The sequence below is a fragment of the Cryptotermes secundus genome, unplaced genomic scaffold (assembly GCF_002891405.2).
Source record: "Cryptotermes secundus unplaced genomic scaffold, Csec_1.0 scaffold1951, whole genome shotgun sequence".
Taxonomy (NCBI): domain Eukaryota; kingdom Metazoa; phylum Arthropoda; class Insecta; order Blattodea; family Kalotermitidae; genus Cryptotermes; species Cryptotermes secundus.
The window spans coordinates 190,450-211,187 of NW_019727443.1; the positions used below are offsets into that span (position 1 = coordinate 190,450).

Sequence of the window (20,738 nt, forward strand, 5' to 3'; positions counted from 1 at the left end):
TACCTACAGTTATAACTTCTTTATAATTTATGTAAATTACTGCAAGATTATGACTTGCAAAAAAGTCTAACGATAGTTATTCAGATAGACAACATGCAGAAATATCTTCTTGCAGGTAATAAAATATGCGAACAAACTAGCAATGTCTGCATCCATCACCTTTTCACGATTTTTCGTTCTCGGAAAAGCTGAAAACTTGGTAAAGCAAGGGATGTGTTTTGAAGGTAGAGGTTAGAGTTTGGGTATTACAGAAGATAATATATTTTTTATATTTTAGGTTGCAATGTTTGCGGCCGTAACCACACGACAGAATTGTGCTCATTTCTTCGAGAACTTAAACCTGTGAGTATAAAAGGTATTGGTTTAGATTCAATATGAAAATTTTTAATTATAACACCATATAGGAACGTGATGCTGGTGAAACTGAAGTTTGCGGAAGCATTAGGGAAACAATTTTCTCCCCTTTCTAACATTAGACACATATCTTTAAGAACGTAATTCAAAACCAAACTTTAAGTTTGAATTATTCAAGAAAGAAGAAAAGCGAAACACGGCAAAGCAATGAACACTGGTAGGCGTGTTCCGAGTGCCCCGGATACTGGAATATAACTTTTCTGCTTATTACTCATACCTGGCCAATTCCCCAACACTTCAGACATCTGACAGTATCTACATACTTTTTCCATAATCTAACCAAACCATTGTTTTTCAGGTTGAGGATACAAAGACTCCATCCCGAGCCAGATTGACTTTGCCTGCTAATTTGGAAGTACAGAATTTGGCTGATAACTCAACGACAGTTGTAGCCAGAGCACCATTTGTTCGAAGTGTTCAGTTTGGACCATTTATAGCCAGACATACACAAATGCTACATCCTGCTGTCAACTTTCCATTAAAGGTGTTAATAAATGAAGGAAATATTTTAATATTTATGAATGAATGAATGAATGAATGTATGAGGGGTAGGCCTTCTTGGCCCTTGCACCGCAACCTACAGTGGTCTGTTGTGCTTCCCCTTTTGATTATCCCCTCAGCAATCCTGTGCTTTGAATGAAGCACAGGATTTTGTGCATGGGGGCATCAAAATAGTCACTTGCTTCCATAAAGTATTGACCCAAGTGACATACTCTTAAATGAGCTAGGGCCTCACATTCGCACAGGATATGTGTGGCTGTTTTGTTTTCTACTTGACATCTCTCACAAGTGGGACTATCACTTAGTCCCAGTTTGAACAGGTGTCCTTTGAGGTGACAGTGTCCTGTAAGTAGTCCTGCCACCCATCGTAGCTTGTTCCTGTTTAACTTCAACAGTTCCTTCATTCTTTTAGTAGAAGGTCCTCATATGAGTCCAGTTAAGGATCCCCAGTATTTCTTGTGATGCATGTTTGTCCCATCCCTGATTGCCTTTCTGGCAACTCCTATAGAGATGCCACAGGCTGGTTCAGGTCCTATGAATGGATATTCAGCTCCAATCTTAGCTAATTGGTATGCTGTTTCGTTTCCAGCAATACCCCCCTCAGCGCCCCATACGAGTGGAAGGCATAAATATAACGGGGTGCTGCCTGGTGCCCCAAGGGGATCGTTCAAGACACTGGCTAATTACCACCCCAGTGCCATGCAGCCCTCAGCACGATGCCTCACACCTCGGCGTAGGTGGTCTGGTCCTGTAAAATGCAACCCTCACAAGCCTCCAGGACCAAGAGTGCATGTTTGGGAGGAGTGGGTTATCCCAGATAAATGGGATTGCGATACCAGTTAGTCATGAGGTTGTGACCAGGGCATCGTACACAAGATTATCGCCCCTGGGGGTTGCTTCTGAGCTCTCCCATTCCCACCCCTCCACATGGGTTGGTCAAACCGTTTTAAGAGTGTTGAGCCCTAAGGCTTGTGGCACCTTATTGGTACTCTAGGGAGACAACTCAAATAGCCGTAGCTACCCCAATAGGAGTGCTGTCCCGCATTTGTCCCGGGTACACCATAGTGACACCCAAGAGTCATTATGCCGCCGCCTGGGAGGCTCCGGTCATATAGCCATTGCCCTTTATGGAAACTCGGCCGCCAGCCCCGGAATCATACTTATCCAGACCCCCCAAGACTGTCATTGCCCGACAGGATCACGAGGAGGTGTTCCAAAGCTGTGTCCCAACACATCCCTAGTCTATTATACGTCCCCACCAAAGACAGCCGTGGCTCGGCCATCCTCACCAAGGATGACGTCAGTACCACCCCTCCTTTTAATATTTAAGTAAAATTAACAAGACTCCAGTGATCTGTTGTTAACATTTATCAGTAGAGTGCAGTAACACATTACGTGTGTGACATTCAGTTACATCTCTCCTCAAATTGACTTTATACAGGAGGTCAGGGTAGGTAGTAAGTCTTCAGTTCATGGTTTTCCTCAGTCTTTCCAAGGTGATACCACAGTAGTACCTGAAATTAGGCCATTACTATTATTATTCGATCATCCTACCTTTCACTGCTGTGTAGTTTGAGCTACTGACAGCATCATTAAATAAATGATAAATTAATAGACACAGTCACCATGTTGTAATGTGTTTTAGACATTTAAAAATTGTGGCATGTTGCATCATAATTGAGTGGGCACTAAAACAACTGATGTCTGAATATCAGGTTCAGTCTTGGAGTTTCTAAACTTGAAGTGTTGATTTTTTTCAGGTCTTTGGTAAAACTGAAGAAACTAGTTATTATCTGGATACAAGTGATGAGGAGGCTTGCAATTGGATGTGTCTTGTTGCACCAGCCACTTCCTGTAAAGAGCAAAATCTTATCTGTTATCAGGTAAGCAAAAACTTCTTTCTGTTGAGTACTTTCTTCATAATTAAATTGAAAATGACTAGGCCAGTGGTATTCAACCGATTTTGTTCACGTACTCCCGATATAATTCCTCTTCAACTTTCTACCCCCAAAGTTGCTGGCGTATAATTCAAGTTATACACAGTCTGTAAGCTATATCTAAAATGAATTAAATAAATTACATCCAAAATAATGTATTAAATAATTAATAAGTTTCATGTGAGAAAAAGGAGAATCGAGCTATTAAATAGCAAATATATTATTGCCCATCATATACAAATTAGTAAAGGAACAAAGGTGTTTTAGTAAATCAAAATTATATGATTAAATATTTTATCAATTATTATTGTGATCTGACCTGTTAATGAGATGATTGAGCTTGTTTCTGGCACACCAGCCCCTCAATTCGGCGACAAATTTTAATTCTGCACACCCCATAAGATGTTTTCGTGAACCCCCGGGGGTATGCATACCTCAGGTTGAAGACCATTGGACTGGGCTACCAGCTGGACAACAGAAGAATCAGTTAAATTCCTGCAGAGACAGACAGCACCACATCATGGAGATGTATGAGAGAGTGGAGGAATAGCTCCACAGTTAACCTAGCCACAAGAGGGGGGTGAGTGGTTAGCTTCATGCACTGGCTGCACGATCCCTGGGCAAAGACCTGATACCTACTGGTGAGGCTTTGTGGGCCCCAGAGTAAAAAGGTAAAGTTGTCTGTGCACTACTGATTAAGCACTACGCCATGAAAGTATATGGGGGAGTGGATGTATAGATTCATGTTTTCTTGACCTCGGCACTAGCTGGAGGTGAGTGGTCAGCTTCACGCCCCTGCCGCTTTACTCCCAGGGAAGTAGCCCTTGGTACCCATTGGATATGAGGTTGAGTGGACCCCAGAGCTGCTCTGGATGAGGTGGAGAAAAGAAAATTCTTGGTCCTACCGGGACTTGAACTCTGACCCCTTGGTTGTGCAGCCAGTAGCTATACTGACTACGCTATCCTGGCTCCCTGGCCCCGGAGCATGGTGCTTAATTAATCAGAGGGATTTTGATCTTACCTTTGCCTGCTTTATGTCTTTTTATGATTCTCACAGTAAACAGTGGTTATTTCCCTAAGCAGCATTGACTGAGTAATGATGGAGTGTTTTCTGTGAGGTAGGATCTCTTCTTTTATCTGTATCATTTATATGAATTGAGGCTTCATATGATTAAGCTACTAGTGCATGACTGTCAACTCAGTTTTCTGTGGGTATTTTAAATGGGATTTTACTGTTCATTATGTTAGAATGGGGAAATTGATTTCGGTATTGATGCATAAAGAGCAGGGGGTTGATCATTGAATGTTAAGACCAATATTATTTTCATATCGCAAAACTTTATGTACTACACAGTCTGTCAACAATGCAACAAATTGTTCCTCTTTCTTTCACTTTCACTTTCGGCACAACATGTTTTGGCCCTAAATGGCCATCTTTGGGTGTCCTGCTATGCTAAAACTGCTACACTACACAATGTTATCCATTCATCACATATGCAGCTGCACATGTCATAGTTGAAAACATCATAATCGTAGTCTAACGGGTATGTGCTATGCTGCAGTGCACTTAATTTGAATGAAATAAAATCTATTACAATTTTCTTTAAATTTTGTAAAATTCTAATTACATCTCACAAGGGGCATTGCCCACTTGTTTAGGTTTGTATCCTTTTCTTCTGATGTTTTATTGCAGCAGCCCATTGTTGTGTTACATCTGCAGTCTGTAATTTTTGCCCTTGCTTATGCGTTGTTGCCACTAGCAGCGTGTGGTGTTGTCTTCACTTGTTTTAGATGCAGTAATGCAACAGGATGCTTAAATACAGGATTTCTTATTGCAGATAAACATTTGGCTTGGTTTTCAGATGGGTCAAGATATATATTACACTGTGATGAAAGATATCCAAGCTGGTGAGCAACTGAAAGTTTGGTATGCGCCTTACTACGCTGTAAAAATGGGAGCAGTGCCTTTCAGTACAGACTTCACAGCAGATGTAAGCATGTGAATGTCATTGCTCTATTTCAAGTATGTACAGAATTGTATTGATACCAGGGCAGTATAAATCTCCTTGAAATTTCAATGGGAAATTATTGCAGTTTATGACATCGTTTTTCAGTTTGATGTTTGAGGTTTCTGAGAAAACAGTTTCTGTGCATGTAACAAACTTTGTCAGCCATACATAACCTAAATAACTTTAAGATTTCTGGAAAAGCAGATGCATTTACTAACAAATTATACTTAATAGACTGACATCATGGATAAATGGTGGGAGCCATGAAGATGGAGGCAGAACACATCTTCAGAATGTTCATTTTTAGCTAAGAAGACTTTTAGTGCCTTAATTTTCCATGAAAGATGAAGATTACACAGGATAAGTGGGTTTCAGAATCAAGTTTTGTCTTGCATTTTCATTTAGACAAAAGATGACCAGTTTTTGCAAAGTTCAGTCCTTCTTCTGGTATTTGGGCGAGAGACCCATTCTGTTTAGTTTTGTTTAACTGGAAGTTGTAGCCTCTAGGTGATATAGGGCCAGGGTTGTCTTTATTTTTGGCTGATACATATTGGAGAATTTTGGTCCTTTCAAATTGGAAAATATGTAAGAGTCACCCAGTACAGAATATGGTTTCTAGTACATATTCCAAAGGGTTCTGACAGTGGTGTGTAATGGTCAGAATTATTGAGTTCTTGGGCTTCGTCTGTTATCCAGTATTCTGAAAAACACAACGTTCTGGAAACTGGATCTGTTTCCACCCTCAGCCGAAGGGTGGGAGACATCTACTCTGTTGAGTCCATTGGAAAGAGCTAATCGCAATGACTGGTCCATGTATATACGTGTATCCACCGTTGGTTACTTCTGCCATCCTTCCTGACATTTGCTTACTTTCAGTTTCTTATAGCAGTCTCTACTATCAGATCATTAGAATGTGAATTCAAACTCATAATAGGTGTATGTTTTTTTTTATAATGAGGAGCTTCATAACTTGTACACTTAACTGAGTATAATGAGAATGGCCAAGTCGAGGAGGATGAGATGGACAGGGTGTGTAGCATGAATAGGGGAGAAGAGGAATACATATAGGATATTGGTGGGAAAGCTAAAAGGAAAGAGACCACTAGGAAAACCAAAACATAGGTCAGTGGGTAATATTAAAATGGATCTCAGAGAGATAAGATGGCGTTGTATGGACTGAATTGATACAGCTCAGGGTAGGGACCAGTGGAGGACTGTTGTGAGCATGGTAGTGAACCTTCCGGTCCCATAAATTGCTGGGAAGTTCTTGAATAGCTGCACAACTGGTGCCTTCTCAAGAATGGCGCGGCTCCATGAAGTCAATTAGTAATTTTTTTTTTCAGGCAAATGGAGACAAGAGTACAGACCATGTTTATGAGTCAAAGCAGAAGCTCAGAGAGAAGGAAAAGAAGAATTTCCATGGGATGTTGCTAAGTAAGATACGTGTGGCAGTTTAATTATAATATTCAGTTTTAAAGTCATGCATCACATTGATCAGTAGATATTGTGCTGGGGGATGCATACAGTTTCACAGCCTAAGCAGCAAATTTATGTTGGTGCCACTGATCTTTTCATATCATTCCTTGTATCAGTGTTGCCCAAATGGTGTCGTCTTATGAATTGGCTGAGGCAATAATGCCTGTGACATGTAGTTCAGAGTTGATTGGTTTGAATCTTTGTCAGAAACTAACTGTCCTAACTTGAGTTTTTTTTGTTCTTCCTCTCACTTTTTGGGTGACTTTTCTGATTATCTCTGTCAAAACATCTGTGAGGGTGCATTGTGCCTTGATTTGGCAGTCCTATGGAAGAAAAGTTCTCTGTGTTGACCTGTGATGTGTTGAAAATGTTCTCATGACAACATAACAGTCTGTGTGACTGACTGATGGTGTTGCACCCTCAGAGGTGTTTTAGAGAGAGAATACCTTGATGCGTGCCTCCACCACTTCATTTTACATCACATATACAGCCCACACCACTGGCATCGTAATTAAATGAAGTACAGGCAAATCCTGCAGTTTTCTGTAGGCTTTCATGACTAAATACGAGCAAACATTGACATATATTAGTTTTGTTTCTGCATACTTATGAATGTATGAGGGGTAGGCCTTCTCGGCCCTTGCACCGCGACCTACAGTGATCTATTGTGCTTCTTCTGAGTACTTAACAAAGTGTTACCTTTTCCTGTGACATCATTAATGCATTAACATTTTTCAGTATGTAATTAAATAGACAGTATCATTAAAGTATTTACTCACTGGTTCATATAATAGCTTCAAGAATGCTACATTCACTTATATTTCTGTAGGTCGTGAAGTGACTCAGAAGTTGGCGGAACAGTTGCCAGCCAGACAGCTTGGTGCCAGGCAAACACCTGACAGATGGCGCTGTAAACTTTGCTGTGCCGAAGAAACCAGTGTTATATTATTTGCTAGACATCTCATGTCCCACTACAAGCGGTCGGTTGGTCATTCAGGGCGGTTACTGGAATGTCACTTGTGTCATCAGAAGTTTGCAACTGAAAAGGTTAGGACCAACCATGTACACATTCATCATAACTGTCTAGTGGAAACAGTGAAGACAGAATGTATTCTTCTCTGAAATTTCATTATTTGGTTGTTGCCATAACCAATTAATTAAAGTTTTTGTTTCAGTTGCTAGTTAAACACAAAGTTATTCGACACAAAATGGTTCTTCAGAGACCACGATTATTGGGTGATATAGAAGAAGATGAATCAGCTGGTGTGGACATGGCAGAGGAAGAAAACGATGATATGTTAGAAGATCGTGATGGCAAGGTGACAAGCATTGTGATTGCAAATCTCACTGGACAGCTACCATCACATTTCTCTCAGCCAGGTTCACAAACAATATTTGTAACAAATACAGGACGGTTATTAACAGATGGTATGGCAGATAGCGAACTTCAAGAGAGGCAACATGAAGCCTTGAACGTACTTCTTGAACAGTTACAATCAACTGACACGTACCAAGATGGCAATGAAGTGCAGTTTGGTCCAGAAACAGTTGATTACTATACTAATAATGAGCTTGAGAGCACAAATAAATGTAAAGTACCCCAGAAAATAAACAGCAGATGTAATGTCCTTAAAAACAAAACACAGGAGAATGTTTCAATCCTTCAAGATGGCCTGGAAGAGAAAGATATGAACCTTGTTCTTAATGACACAAATGTGGCATCTCAGTTTGAGACAATGCAGGAAGAAGAAGAAGATACAGGACCAGGTGGCATTTTGACCGAATATAAACCCGAGACTGCCACAGGTTTAGCTCTTAATCATCAGCAAAATAATAGAGAAAATATTATAAACATTATAAATACTCACGTGACCATCATTCACAATGGTAGTATGATGAGCAGTGATGACCAGTCAGAATCTGCTCATACTGATGATGTGAGGAACCCAGTAGATAAGCCCAAGGTTCATAATACTAGTATATTTGAAGAATTTCAAACAAGTAATGTTGTACCAGAGGAAATGGTTCCGAAACCCAGCACTGCTCTTGGAGTTGCATATCAGACTGGGGCTGATGCATCTGTGAGTCTACAAGCAGGAAGCACTAGTGATGAGCGCTGTGTAATTAATCCTGATGACTTGGAAACTGTTGCTACATCAAGTGAATTGAGTCTCCCAGTGGGGCAGGAAGACGTGTCTTCTGCATTCTTAGGTTTAGTTTCAGAGCCAGATATTGATACAGCAGATGCGCAGAATCTAGATAAACACGCAGGAAGTGCCGAGGGACAGGATGACATTTCATTATCAGCCAGTTTTGATTTGAATGATGTTTCAGATGGGACATCTCTGTTGCCTGCCGATAATGCAAAAACAGTGGATCTGGGTCCGCCATACAACTGTGATATTTGTAATAAAGAATTTCACAAAGCCGATTACTTGTATCGCCACTTGCGTAAACATACTGGCGAATTTATGTGTGTCTCCTGTTTAGCTGTGTTCGCTCGTAAGGAGAGCCTTACAAACCATTCATGTTTTGCTGATGCTTCAGGGGTGAATGAAGAAACATCTTCTCTTATCTGTCCGTATTGCCAGAAGAAATTTCTAGTGAAGAAGATTTTTAAGAGGCATATGGCAAAACATACAGGTAAGTTTACCCCAGTAGCAGTCTTGCAAGGAGCAGGTAGGATTCAGTTCTTAAGTGAAAGAAAATGTAAAGTTGTAGCTGTCAAGGGACCATATTTCTTTTAATTTGCATTTTGAAGGTTCTGGAGTGAATCTGTGAATGTGATAACATTTGGAATGTTCTGGGTTTGAATCTAGGGACATCTATAATCCTGATATGCTGTATGCTGGTACAGTACATGAAACCAACTACTAAGTCCTTCCTTCATAATTTTTCTCAGTTCACATCTGTCATTCTGCTGGGATAGTCATACTTTCTCTGTCAGTGTTACAGTATACAGTACTGCCTGAAACTTTACAAATTAAGGAATTAAAAGGTTTACTCATGTAATGTTAAAAAGTTTGGAATGCTTATTTAAATAGCATCCAAGAAATCTACTGCAGTACTTGCATACAAAGTTAACATATGTGGTTACTGAATGTAATGGCAAGTGTACAGGGTGAATTTCATAATATTTTTAGGGGTTCTTTTTTATGCCTACAGTAGGAAATAGAGGTATTTTATTTATATCTAGATAGCCATTGCAACAAACTGTTAATGCGCATAAACTAACATCACTCTGTGTGTTAATTATATGCGCATAAACTCACATCACTCTGTGTGTTAATTATATGCGCATAAACTCACATCACACTGTGTTAATTATATGCGCATAAACTCACATCACACTGTGTGTTAATTATATGCGCATAAACTCACATCACTCTGTGTGTTAATTATATGCGCATAAACTCATATCACACTGTGTTAATTATATGTGCATAAACTCACATCACTGTGTGTTAATTATATGCGCATAAACTCACATCACACTGTGTTAATTATATGCGCATAAACTCACATCACATTGTGTTAATTATATGCGCATAAACTAACATCACACTGTGTTAATTATATGTGCATAAACTCACATCACTGTGTGTTAATTATATGCGCATAAACTCACATCACACTGTGTTAATTATATGCGCATAAACTCACATCACATTGTGTTAATTATATGCGCATAAACTAACATCACACTGTGTGTTAATTATATGCGCATAAACTCACATCACTCTGTGTGTTAATTACATGCGCATGAACTCATATCACACTGTGTGTTAATTATATGCGCATAAACTCACATCACACTGTGTGTTAATTATATGCGCATAAACTAACATCACACTGTGTTAATTATATGTGCATAAACTCACATCACACTGTGTGTTAATTATATGCGCATAAACTCACATCACTGTGTGTGTTAATTATATGCACATAAACGAACATCACACTGTGTGTTAATTATATGCGCATAAACTCACATCACTCTGTGTTAATTATATCATTTCATTAGGGTTAGCTGTCAGATTTAGATGCCACGTAGCATTCTGTACTGCCTTACACAGTGACAGCAGTGAGTGAGGGGCAGTCTGACTCACACAGAATGCTCGTAACTGTGTCTTCACAAACACTCGTCCGCTCATCCAGAACAAATGAAAAGTCGAGGCTGGCAAGTGAAAGAATCTTTTAATTTATTTGTTAATATTTCTTCTTGTCCCCATTTTTGTTTTCCCACCGCTGTTGAACAGCAAATGATACTGTAAGTACGCACGTAACATAAGGGATAGCATGTTGTGTGTATTGTATGCGCCCTTAGGGTCAGCGGCCAGGAAGAGCAGAGCTATTGCAGTGCTGTGGGTATGCATGGTTTTGCTTCCAGAAATGTGTCTGTTGAGTACACTGTGTCTGACTGGGCAGCTGAAGCAGCATTTGTTGATACTTTGTGACCTAAATAATTCTGCTCGTTAATATTAGGGGAATGGAAGTGCAACAAGTGCCAGCGACTGTATTCTTCAAGAGCTACTTTGTCTTCACACCGGTGTTCAACAAAGCCAAACCCAGTATACCCATGTCACGTATGTAAGAGAGAATTCCTGCGACGCTCCTACTTGGATAAACACATGCTTCTGCATCTAGAGAATCACCCATGCACTGTGTGTGGCAAGAAGCTGCAGTCTGGCAAAGTGCTACAGAATCATCAGAATTACTGCAGAAGGGTGAGTAACAGGCACTCGGATGTACTGACATACTTAGTGGGGATTTTGCTTTGTGTATGTAGGAACCAATATGAACATTCAGTATTGCATAAATGCAAAGTGCAGACTGTGAGAAGCGCTTGCTATATGAGGTGACATAATGACTCATATTTGGATGTGCTTTGTTCAAATCTGGGCTAGATTGCCAGCCATCTTGACTGAGGTTTGTCATGGTTTTCCTTTCTCCTGCCAGATGCTGGAATAATATCCCATGACCTCTTCTTTCCAGATTCTTTCAAAATCATCTGTCATGGTAACATTCAAGATGGTAGTCTCCCAATTGACAACACTGTAAACTAAACCCCTCCTTCCCCTAGAAAGGAACAGGCATTTTTCATGAAAAAGAAGTAGATGACAACAGAGGCTCTTCTCAGACAGAGTGACTAAGCCACCAGCATGATGATTATGATTCTAGCAAGTAGAGAACACTGGGTGAAGGTGACGGTAACATTCTCTGCTTGCTCCTGGGATGTGATGCTGTGTAGTCTGGTAGAAAGGTACCAGTGTTTCAGAGGGAGTCTGCTGCTTACATCTTTGTGGCAGAAGGGACCCATGGATTTGATGGACAGCCTTCATTGCCTCCTGCCTGTATAACCAGAGTTGCACTCTCACCCTACACACTTCAGCCCTGAAGATGGAGGTAGCTTGTTCCTCCGAAATTCCTATATAGACCTTCAAGATAACCTGAAGATGCAGGGGCTTTTTACTTTAAACAGGCTTTATTTATTCCATGCACAGAAAAGTTGTCACTGTTTTTTTTTTGTCCTTTCAGTCTGAGGTCAGCAGCACACGTAATATCTTGCGTATATGTACCCTTGGTTTAGAATCATTCCTTTAGGGACTTAACAAGGAGTTTCTTGTCCAGTTGCATAAATATTGGCTGCTCATGAAAAACCTCAATAACCTATAGTTTTGTGTGTTTCAGGGAAAACAGCTGGAGACAGTTGGTGAGACAGCGTGTCCTCATTGCAACATTACTTTCTCACAGCTTGTTACTTTCAGGCAACATGTGTACCAACATATGTATCCATATATGTGCCAACAGTGTGAGGAACGCTTTAGAACAGATCCAGTGAAGGTTTTGCACACTTGTTCAGAAACTGTACTCAATTGTGAAATGTGCACGGAGCAGTTCTCCTCATTACTGAGCCTGTCACAGCATCAAGTAATACATGGTGTGCCACAGTTCCACTGCTATGAATGTGGCCAGAGCTTTCATCTCTGTGTAAGTGGGCTCACTTTCAGTGGATGTCACTTCACACTGAAAATGTTGCAAGAAATAACGTGAACATGCACATGTATAAACATGTGACTGTAAGTTGTCAGGTAGATCATTACCAACATGTTGCCTTCACCTTCATGTCAGAAGGCAGTAAAATTGTATTTACTGCCATCAGAGCTTCATATATTACTTATATATGTATATATGAAAGTACTTAGAATTCTGTGTACTTCATATAATTTTGTCTTTCACGTTATATTTTAAAATACTATATTTTTCACAATATAAGCCACCTCAGAATCTAAGACACACCAAGGCTTGAAAGGGAATGTTTTAGAAAAATAAATTACTATACCTTTAGACAACAGGGCTCTTGAAAATATTTTAGTGTTTTTTTTTTTTTGCTTTAATTTTTTCTTTCAACAGAAGAATGTGGAATTTAATTTGGTTTAATACAGTATGATGAAAATCAGAATGGATGTTCAGTTGATACTGATTTGGGGTTCCACACGTTTTGTGTGTGATAGTGTTGTGCTCTTATAGGGGTCACTGACTGTACTCGCCCCCTATCGGACGTCCATGGATATCTCTTAACCTATGCAGTGGAAATCATGCTTGCACTAGGGGGATCCACAAAAACTCAAGTACTCAAAACACAACAATAAAGTAATATATGTATAATGAAATAAAACACTATTCCAACAGACAACCTATCCATAATACACTAAACCTAAATGGCACAAACCAGCACCTTGTATTTCTTTCTCAAACACCACTGAACCAGAATTTCTAACAATCAGTGACCCAACCACGGCAAGTACTCACTCGTGCTGAACATAATGAAAATGATGAACACTGGCGCCATCACAACTCCTTCCCACAGGCACACTTTGCCCTAGTCCGTCCATTGGTAGCAACTGCTAGAAACAGAATGCCCCAAATGGCTTTCCCCCCCCCCCCGAACTCAACTTTTTCATAAGTCATGAAGAGCTGCGTGCGCAAAATCCCTAAGGTCGGCACCTTGTTGGATATTTCCTGCCACGTGAAGCGAAACTTGACCGGGTCTTTCCACTGATTCATAAACAATCTTTTCTAAATACAACTCAATGGACTGACAAGGAATGCGAAGAGTCAGCCGCGGTTCTGTCTCCTCGCCTTCCGGCCAGCCATCTTGCATTTAACCTAAGCATCCAATCTTACAAAAATCATACTTAATATCTAATAAAATGGGCACAGCAGTAGTTCCATGTTATAGAGATTCTTTAAAAACTTACTTGCTTTTAACATTGAAGGTTCTCACAGGAGGCAGTAATAAGTTCACTTTATGGAGAAAAATGTTATGTAATACAGGGAGGTGAGGACTGCAGCTGGGACAGCGAGCAAACCAATGGAACCAGTTCCTACTTCACAGAAAATACATTATATCTCTGCTACAAATACCAACCAGATGGTACTGTTTAGGGAAACAGTCATTGATTATTGTGAGGATCGCATGAAACACTCTTCATGGGCAAAGTGCAGAGTTTTGAGTGTTAAAATAGGTGATACATATAGTTACCAGCGTGATGCAAAGAATTAAGGATTTAAGTTCCCCCTATTGGGCAGTTAAACCCATTAACTGTTACTTATTGCATGTTTTTGACAGGAAAACTATAGTTCCCACATATGTAGTGCATGGGAAGAACCTAGAACGTCACACAGAAAGAGGAAGAAAGCTGCTGATAAGAGAGACGAAGAAAGCAAAAGTGTGCATGCAAGTGGGAAGGGAGAAATGAGTGAAGTGCTTTCGCAAAAGAAGAGAAATGCTGATGATAGCAGTCAGTCGGGAGTAGTGTGTGATGTCTGCGGCGAGGTGTACAAGACAATCCATATCCTGAAAGCACACATGCAGCTACATGGTAAGCATCAGCTCATTTAAGATGCCAAAATTAAAGTAATTTTACACAATAACTGGCATGCATCCGTATGTATTAATAGGAAGGGAAAGGGAAAATTCTATCCAAAAATTAAAGGGGTGGCAAAATACTTCACATGCTGGAAGGAGCAGTCTGCTCCAAAACAAAGGGTCATAAACCAGAGGACCACTTTATAACCCTTTTCATCTTCTTTATTTCCAGCCTCACTTCTGCCAGCTGCAGATGAATTTGTGTAAAAATGACAAAAATAGACATACAAACTATATCTTCTGGATATAATGCCATGTAGTCCAGTGAAAGTCAGCTGACATTTCAGAGGGACATGTCACCTCCATCTTCAGCCAAACCAAGCTCTGCTTGCCATCTGCTTTCACCCCAGTCTCTTGTTTACTTATTCTTGGACCCTGAAGATGGAGGTGACATGTCCCTCTGAAATGTTGGATGAGTTTCAATGGATTATACAACCTTATATCACAAAAGATAGAACTCTTTGTAACCATCGCTCTGAGAGCCTCCCATCATAGAAAGACACTTTGTGTGCAATAAGGTGAATAGGTGGGGAAGCACATGTTCAGTTGAGTCCATTAGAAGGAGCTAGTCCAGTCCAGTGATTGAGACTAGGTCCCTTGTTGTGTACCCACCTGAGTGTCTTTTCGCCTGATGACAGAAACAGACCCACCCTCTGAAATGTTCTTTCACAATACTAGACACAAGTGGTTTATGTTTGTGTGTGCAACAGGGGAGCGCAAGTTTGCCTGTCAGATTTGCAACAAGAAGTTTCATCGTAAAGACGTGCTGCAGGAGCATCATTCTGTGCATCAGGAGGCCCACATACCCTGCCCTCTCTGCAACAAGAAGTTGAAGACCAAGAAGTCCCTAGATGTCCACATGCACCGTCACACAGGCATCAGGCGATATTCTTGTATGGACTGCGACAAGGTTAGAGTAGAAGTAGTGGGAATGATTCTGAAACTTGGACATCAACACACTTGGTGCCATGATACTGGTGTTTTACTTGCTGGATCAGCCATTGTTCCACACAGAAGAGAACAAGTGTGAAGACAGTCAGCAGTCACCATGCATTGATTCTTTCAGGCTTTGACAAACCACACTTTAAAATTTCTCTGCACATGAATTTCATTTATAGGAGAAAATGGCATTTATACACACACTGGCAACAGCTCGTCACTTGACAGGATTGGCACTGGCACACACTGGCAACAGCTCGTCACTTGACAGGATTGGCACTGGCACACACTGGCAACAGCTCGTCACTTGACAGGATTGGCACTGGCACACACTGGCAACAGCTCGTCACTTGACAGGATTGGCACTGGCACACACTCAACTTCAGCCTGTCAGGTGGTGGTGTTGTCAGTGAATGTATTGGCAGCAGTTGAAAGGGATGTAAGGCATTTAGTCTGAACTTAGATGCTATTTGCATTTGTGAAATAATTGAACATAGATCTTATGGTCATCTGGAATATAATCCTGTATGATCTGTTTGGTAGGTCCTGACATTTCAGAGAAACTTGTTCGCTGCATCTTCATCTACAGTGAAGATGGAGCCGACACGGTTCCTCTGCAGTATTGGTTCCAGTCTGCCACACTGCATGGTGTGACATCTCTGCGGACTAATTCTGTTGTGGCCCACACTTTCCAGAGTCAGTAATGCAGTTGTACCTTAGTACATGCAACCTCCATTTAATGATCTTTGATTTAAGGTTTTCCCTCATCTAGCATCCAGTTTCAGTGATTTCAGTGATTCTCACTGTTAAGTTACATCCATTTAAGATTTTTCTCAGTTTAATCTTCAAATTGACTGTTTCAGAAATAAATCTTGGATGGGGATTACGCTATGTATGTGTCTCATATGCACTTTTGGTACCCTTATTATTTTCCTGCTATGTCAGGAGCAGTAGTGCCTTGTCCACAGCCACAGTAGAAGCTAAGGCATGTGCCCAGTGACTTGTGCAGGCAGTTTTCCTGAAATGCCCCACCATTCTCTGTGTTCATTCAGTTTGTTTTCCCATTTTACATGTGTTCAGTATGTACATCATTTTTCAGGAATGTAAACCCCCTGTGTAACGAGAGTCACCCGTACCTTTTTTACAAATTATAATGCTGATAAACTGGATTTTTTAATGACTCCATAGTTACAGGCTCTGTTCTGTGTAATTGCTTTTATTCCTTACAGAAATTTTTCCAGAAGGGCAATTTGCTGAAACATGCTGTTATGCATAATCCAAATGCCAAAATGATTCTGACGTGTGATCATTGTAATAAGAATTTCACGTCAAGGGACTATCTCGCCCAGCACATGCTAGAACATACACAAGGACGTATTCACTTATGCCATCTGTGTGACAAGGGATTTGTTAAGGTAAGCTGTGTCATTCAGTATAAGGTAACCTAAAACAAGAAGATTACTATCTACTGGGATTGGATGTCTGCTGTCTCCATCTTCAGGGTAGAATAGTAAGCTGTATGTGACAAATGATGACGTAGGGAAGGAAGGACAGACTGGGATCATATTTTCCCACTTGACTTACTCTTCTACCCTGAAAATGGAGACAATAACTTCCTCCAAAACATTGGTACCTATCTAAAGCACAATAGACGACTGTAGGTCACGGTGCAAGGGCCGAGAAGGCTCATCCCTTATACATTCATTCCACAACATTGGTTCCTTTCTACCAAAGTACATGGTATCACATCACAGAAGACTATATCTTCATAGTCATTGGAGTGAGAACCTCAAGTCCCACTTAACCCATATGGTACGAGCGTTGCACAGCTGTTCCAGTCTGTTAGGCCTTGGGAGGCCTAGTGTCATGTTGTTTAAATACAGATCCCATTATCATGGTGCCAGGACTGTAAGTAATTAAAGCACATCTCCTAAAACCCGCTTTCCTACTGCACAGATTTATAGTTGTACAGATTTAATACTGTTAATTAGTATGTTACTAATTTCATGCAAACTCTAATTCCCAATTATTGGTTTGAAAATGTCTTCCCTCCCTACTTTGGCATTGAAATCTCCTAACAAAATTTTCATAGGGTACTTCGGGAATTTATCAGATACATATATGTATCTCACATGCCAAGCAAAAACACTCAGCATGCAGTGATGATGAGGCAATAAATTCTGAAGTTCATGGCTGAAGGCTTCTGATAGTGGATCTATATGGGAGACAAGGGGTAGGAAGACCTAACAATATGCTCCCATCTGTATGCTGGTCTTGCATTAGTCTCTGGTTTAACAACAGAAGAATGTAAACAGTCGTGTGAAGGACATCAAGACCTGTGCTTGAAGCAGATGCTGAATTGTTTTCATAACAACTTTCCATGGAGTTCATAATATTTTGCCTGTAATAAAAGTGTATACAAATCTGTTGCAGGAGCATATGTTGAAAGGTCACATCAGAAAATTTCATAGTGGGCACATATTTGTATGCCCATATTGTAATATGTCTGTTCGTCATCGCAATTCAATTCGACGTCATCTCGAAAATCGCCACGGTGAACTTCATCAGGAATGGGCCACTCCAGGATTCCTTGATAAACTTCAAGCAGGTGGTAACAGTGCTCCAGCTAGCATGCTGCTGAATGCCAGTCTAGTGGCTGCACATCCCCAGTCACTGAGTGATGGCAACACTGCAGTAACAGCTGCACAAACATCACAGCAGATAAATCCCAACATGGCCCAGACTGACGATCAAACTGAAGGTATCTCATTTTCTTTGGTCAAAATTTACGCTCTGGGAATGGGATTTTGAATTCACAAATCCTATATGGCTGACAGGTTTTAATTCCAGTTAAAAGTTTTATGCTGAGGTTACAGAAAGAAATCCTACAGGTTGACCACCTCCACGTCTCCTACATTTAGTTAGTAGTTCATTTAACGACACTGCCACTAATTTGGACTCTGTAGTGTCACATGACTGGATTATGATTGTGAATAATGCCTTTGAAAGGATGTGGAAGGAAGCAGCCATGGCTTAATTTGAGGTACCATCCCACCATTTTTATGTAGGGACTGAGGAAACCCACAGAAATCCTCAGTCTATAGAACTGATGTCTTGGCTCAGATTTGAAGTTGGTACCATGTGAATACAATCAGAAGCAAACTTGAGCTCAGCTCCAAGGTTCAGTTTGCTGGAGATGCTTAATTAAGGACTTCACTGTTACTTATGGTTATGACTGATGTAAATGCTTTTGCAGGAGCAGAGATACTGTTAACTGTATCTGGCATGCCTCTCGGTAGCGCAGATGGTGAAGTGGGGACAGCAGTGGCTCAGAGTGCAGTTGGTGACCATATGGAACTCCAGGTGGAAACAGCGATCCAGGGTGACCAAGTAACAGCAGGTGAGTATTGAAACTTTATGCATGTTCCATTACACAGAATTTTGTTTGCTGAGAAAGAGGGCTGGCTTGAGCTACATTTAGAGATGCATAAGTCATCAAGATTATGGTCCCATGGGATGTGACACTGTGTAGGTATAGCGACAGGCTACAACAGGCTGCATGACGGGGAGATTTTTCTTCACTCCACAGTATCCAGACTGGCTCTGGGGCTCACCCAGCTTCCTAGCTACTGGGTACCAGGAACACTTTCTTTTGGGTTAAAGCAACTATAGCATGAAGCTGAGAACTTGCCTCCGTATGGTGCTGAGGGCAAGATTGGTGTGGCTGTGCCTTCACATACCCATACATCTTCACTTGATTAAGTGCGGTGACAAAGTTACCTTTACCACTGCTTCCTTCCTCCTTGTCTGCCTCCTCTTTCTCCTCCCCTCCTTCCCACAACCTCAGTATCATTTCTGTTTTATATTGACTGATAGATGAAAGTCTCTGCTCTCTTCTTTCTTGCCACAGTCCTTACTTTGAGCTTGTTGCCAGCTCGTACTCCTGTTTGTGATGTCTTTCAGTACCTGCTTGAACCTTCTTATTCTAGATCATCCCAGAGGTCTACTTCCTTCACTGTGCTTGTTAGTCCTGTCTATCCATTCTTTTCACATTCCCAAACCATTGTAACCAGTATTGTTCTGGTACTGTCCTGCACTTTTTGAAAAGCCTTGGAAAGGAGGATCTATTTGCCTTTGTACTATTTCATTTTTCACATATTTTTTTATGTTACAGGCAGTACATTCATTTTCTCAGACGGGACGGTTGTGCAGCAGGAGGATGGGACTGGCAGAGGAGATATTCTGCTGTATGTCCTCGACCCTACAGATGTCACCATCGATCCTGGATACTAATTTAAATTTAATGTAGCTCGGCAGAAAATGTATATAACTGGTACATAAGTGAACTCATCTTTAATGATGAGTTAGACATGTACAGTATGAATACTGGACAAAAGTGATATGTATTACAGTACAACCTACAGCCATGTATTCTGAGGAATAATTTTGATTTCCATAACAATAAACATTTTGTTTGCTGCATCTGCATTTTTATCTTGTACATATATGTAATAATTTTAAGATGTATGTATAATGTTAAATAATAAAGTTTATACTTTCTGTGAATGCTTGCTACCATTCTTTCCAGAATCCTTTGTCCTCTTGTCTAGAATCATAAAGATTAAAATTTACAAAACTATAAGTCTGCCTTTAGTTTTGTATGGGTATGAAATTTAGTTTCTCACATTGAGGGTGTTTGAGAACTGGGTACTGAGGAGAATATTTGGATGTAAGGCGTATGAAGTAACAAAAAAGATGCGAGAAAACTGCATAACGATGACTTCAAAATTTATATGCCTTGCCAAATAGAATGATCAAATAAAGGAAGATGGTATGGGTGGGGCATGTAGAATGTATGAGGATAGAAGAGTAGTTCATGCAACATTTTGTTGGACAGACCCCAATACAAGAATTAAAATGATACCTAAATAAATGGAAAAATAAGTATACAAGTTACGGTACTGGGCATAACTCATTCAGGAGCCAGTGCTTATTGAGCATGTACATGTATTGCAGATTCTGCAGCTTACGTATAATAAATGTATGAAAAAAAAGCTGTGTTCTCACTGTCTCCATGGTTCCTCTTTTGTGTGTCTGTTCTCCAGCAATTCCCCAATTGTCATGTATATTTGTTGCCGCGGGAAACGTGTTTACAGAGTCGTTGCTTAGCAGTGGCGAGCTGTTCAGGTTGCTGTAGCCTAGCAATGGATGCTTCTCGTCAATCCACAATTCTGGCTTTCAGCCACCATATCACAATATAAAAAACTGAGAAGTAATAAGGTTAATGGCCATGCCAATAAAAGAGCCATGACAGAAGACGATGCCTAGGATGATAATTTGGGTAGGCAGCCCAGAAAAGACTTAACAAGCAAAAATTAATACAAGGGACAGTTTATGCAAAGGAAATCATTTTTCATCCATGAACTCTTGTTGTTGTTGTTAGTATTAGTAATAGTACACACAGGAGTGACCTAACATACTGTAGCTTGTGGACTTGTTACCAAGTAATGATTCTGTAAACATCCCCCT

The 20,738-nt window shown here is 40.4% G+C and overlaps 1 protein-coding gene across 3 annotated transcripts; it reads left to right on the plus strand.

Moving 5' to 3' along the window:
* Window positions 1–7: 7 nt before the first annotated feature.
* Window positions 8–19,775, plus strand: LOC111864862 (PR domain zinc finger protein 15). 3 transcript variants are annotated; one of them, XM_023852424.2, is made up of 16 exons: window positions 8–115; window positions 278–342; window positions 713–898; window positions 2,676–2,798; window positions 4,691–4,843; window positions 6,205–6,295; window positions 7,167–7,384; window positions 7,513–8,980; window positions 10,823–11,064; window positions 12,029–12,328; window positions 13,971–14,223; window positions 14,981–15,180; window positions 16,439–16,624; window positions 17,643–17,970; window positions 18,466–18,609; window positions 19,384–19,775. In XM_023852424.2, exons 1-16 carry the CDS (start codon window positions 94–96, stop codon window positions 19,500–19,502), a joined length of 4,098 nt encoding a protein of 1,365 aa, XP_023708192.1. In that variant the 5' UTR covers window positions 8–93; the 3' UTR covers window positions 19,503–19,775. The 3 variants fall into 3 exon arrangements, with proteins under 3 accessions (XP_023708192.1, XP_023708193.1, XP_023708194.1); XM_023852425.2 differs by having other exon boundaries at window positions 4,715–4,843; XM_023852426.2 differs by lacking the exon at window positions 8–115 and having other exon boundaries at window positions 212–355.
* The last annotated feature ends 963 nt before the right edge of the window (window positions 19,776–20,738 follow it).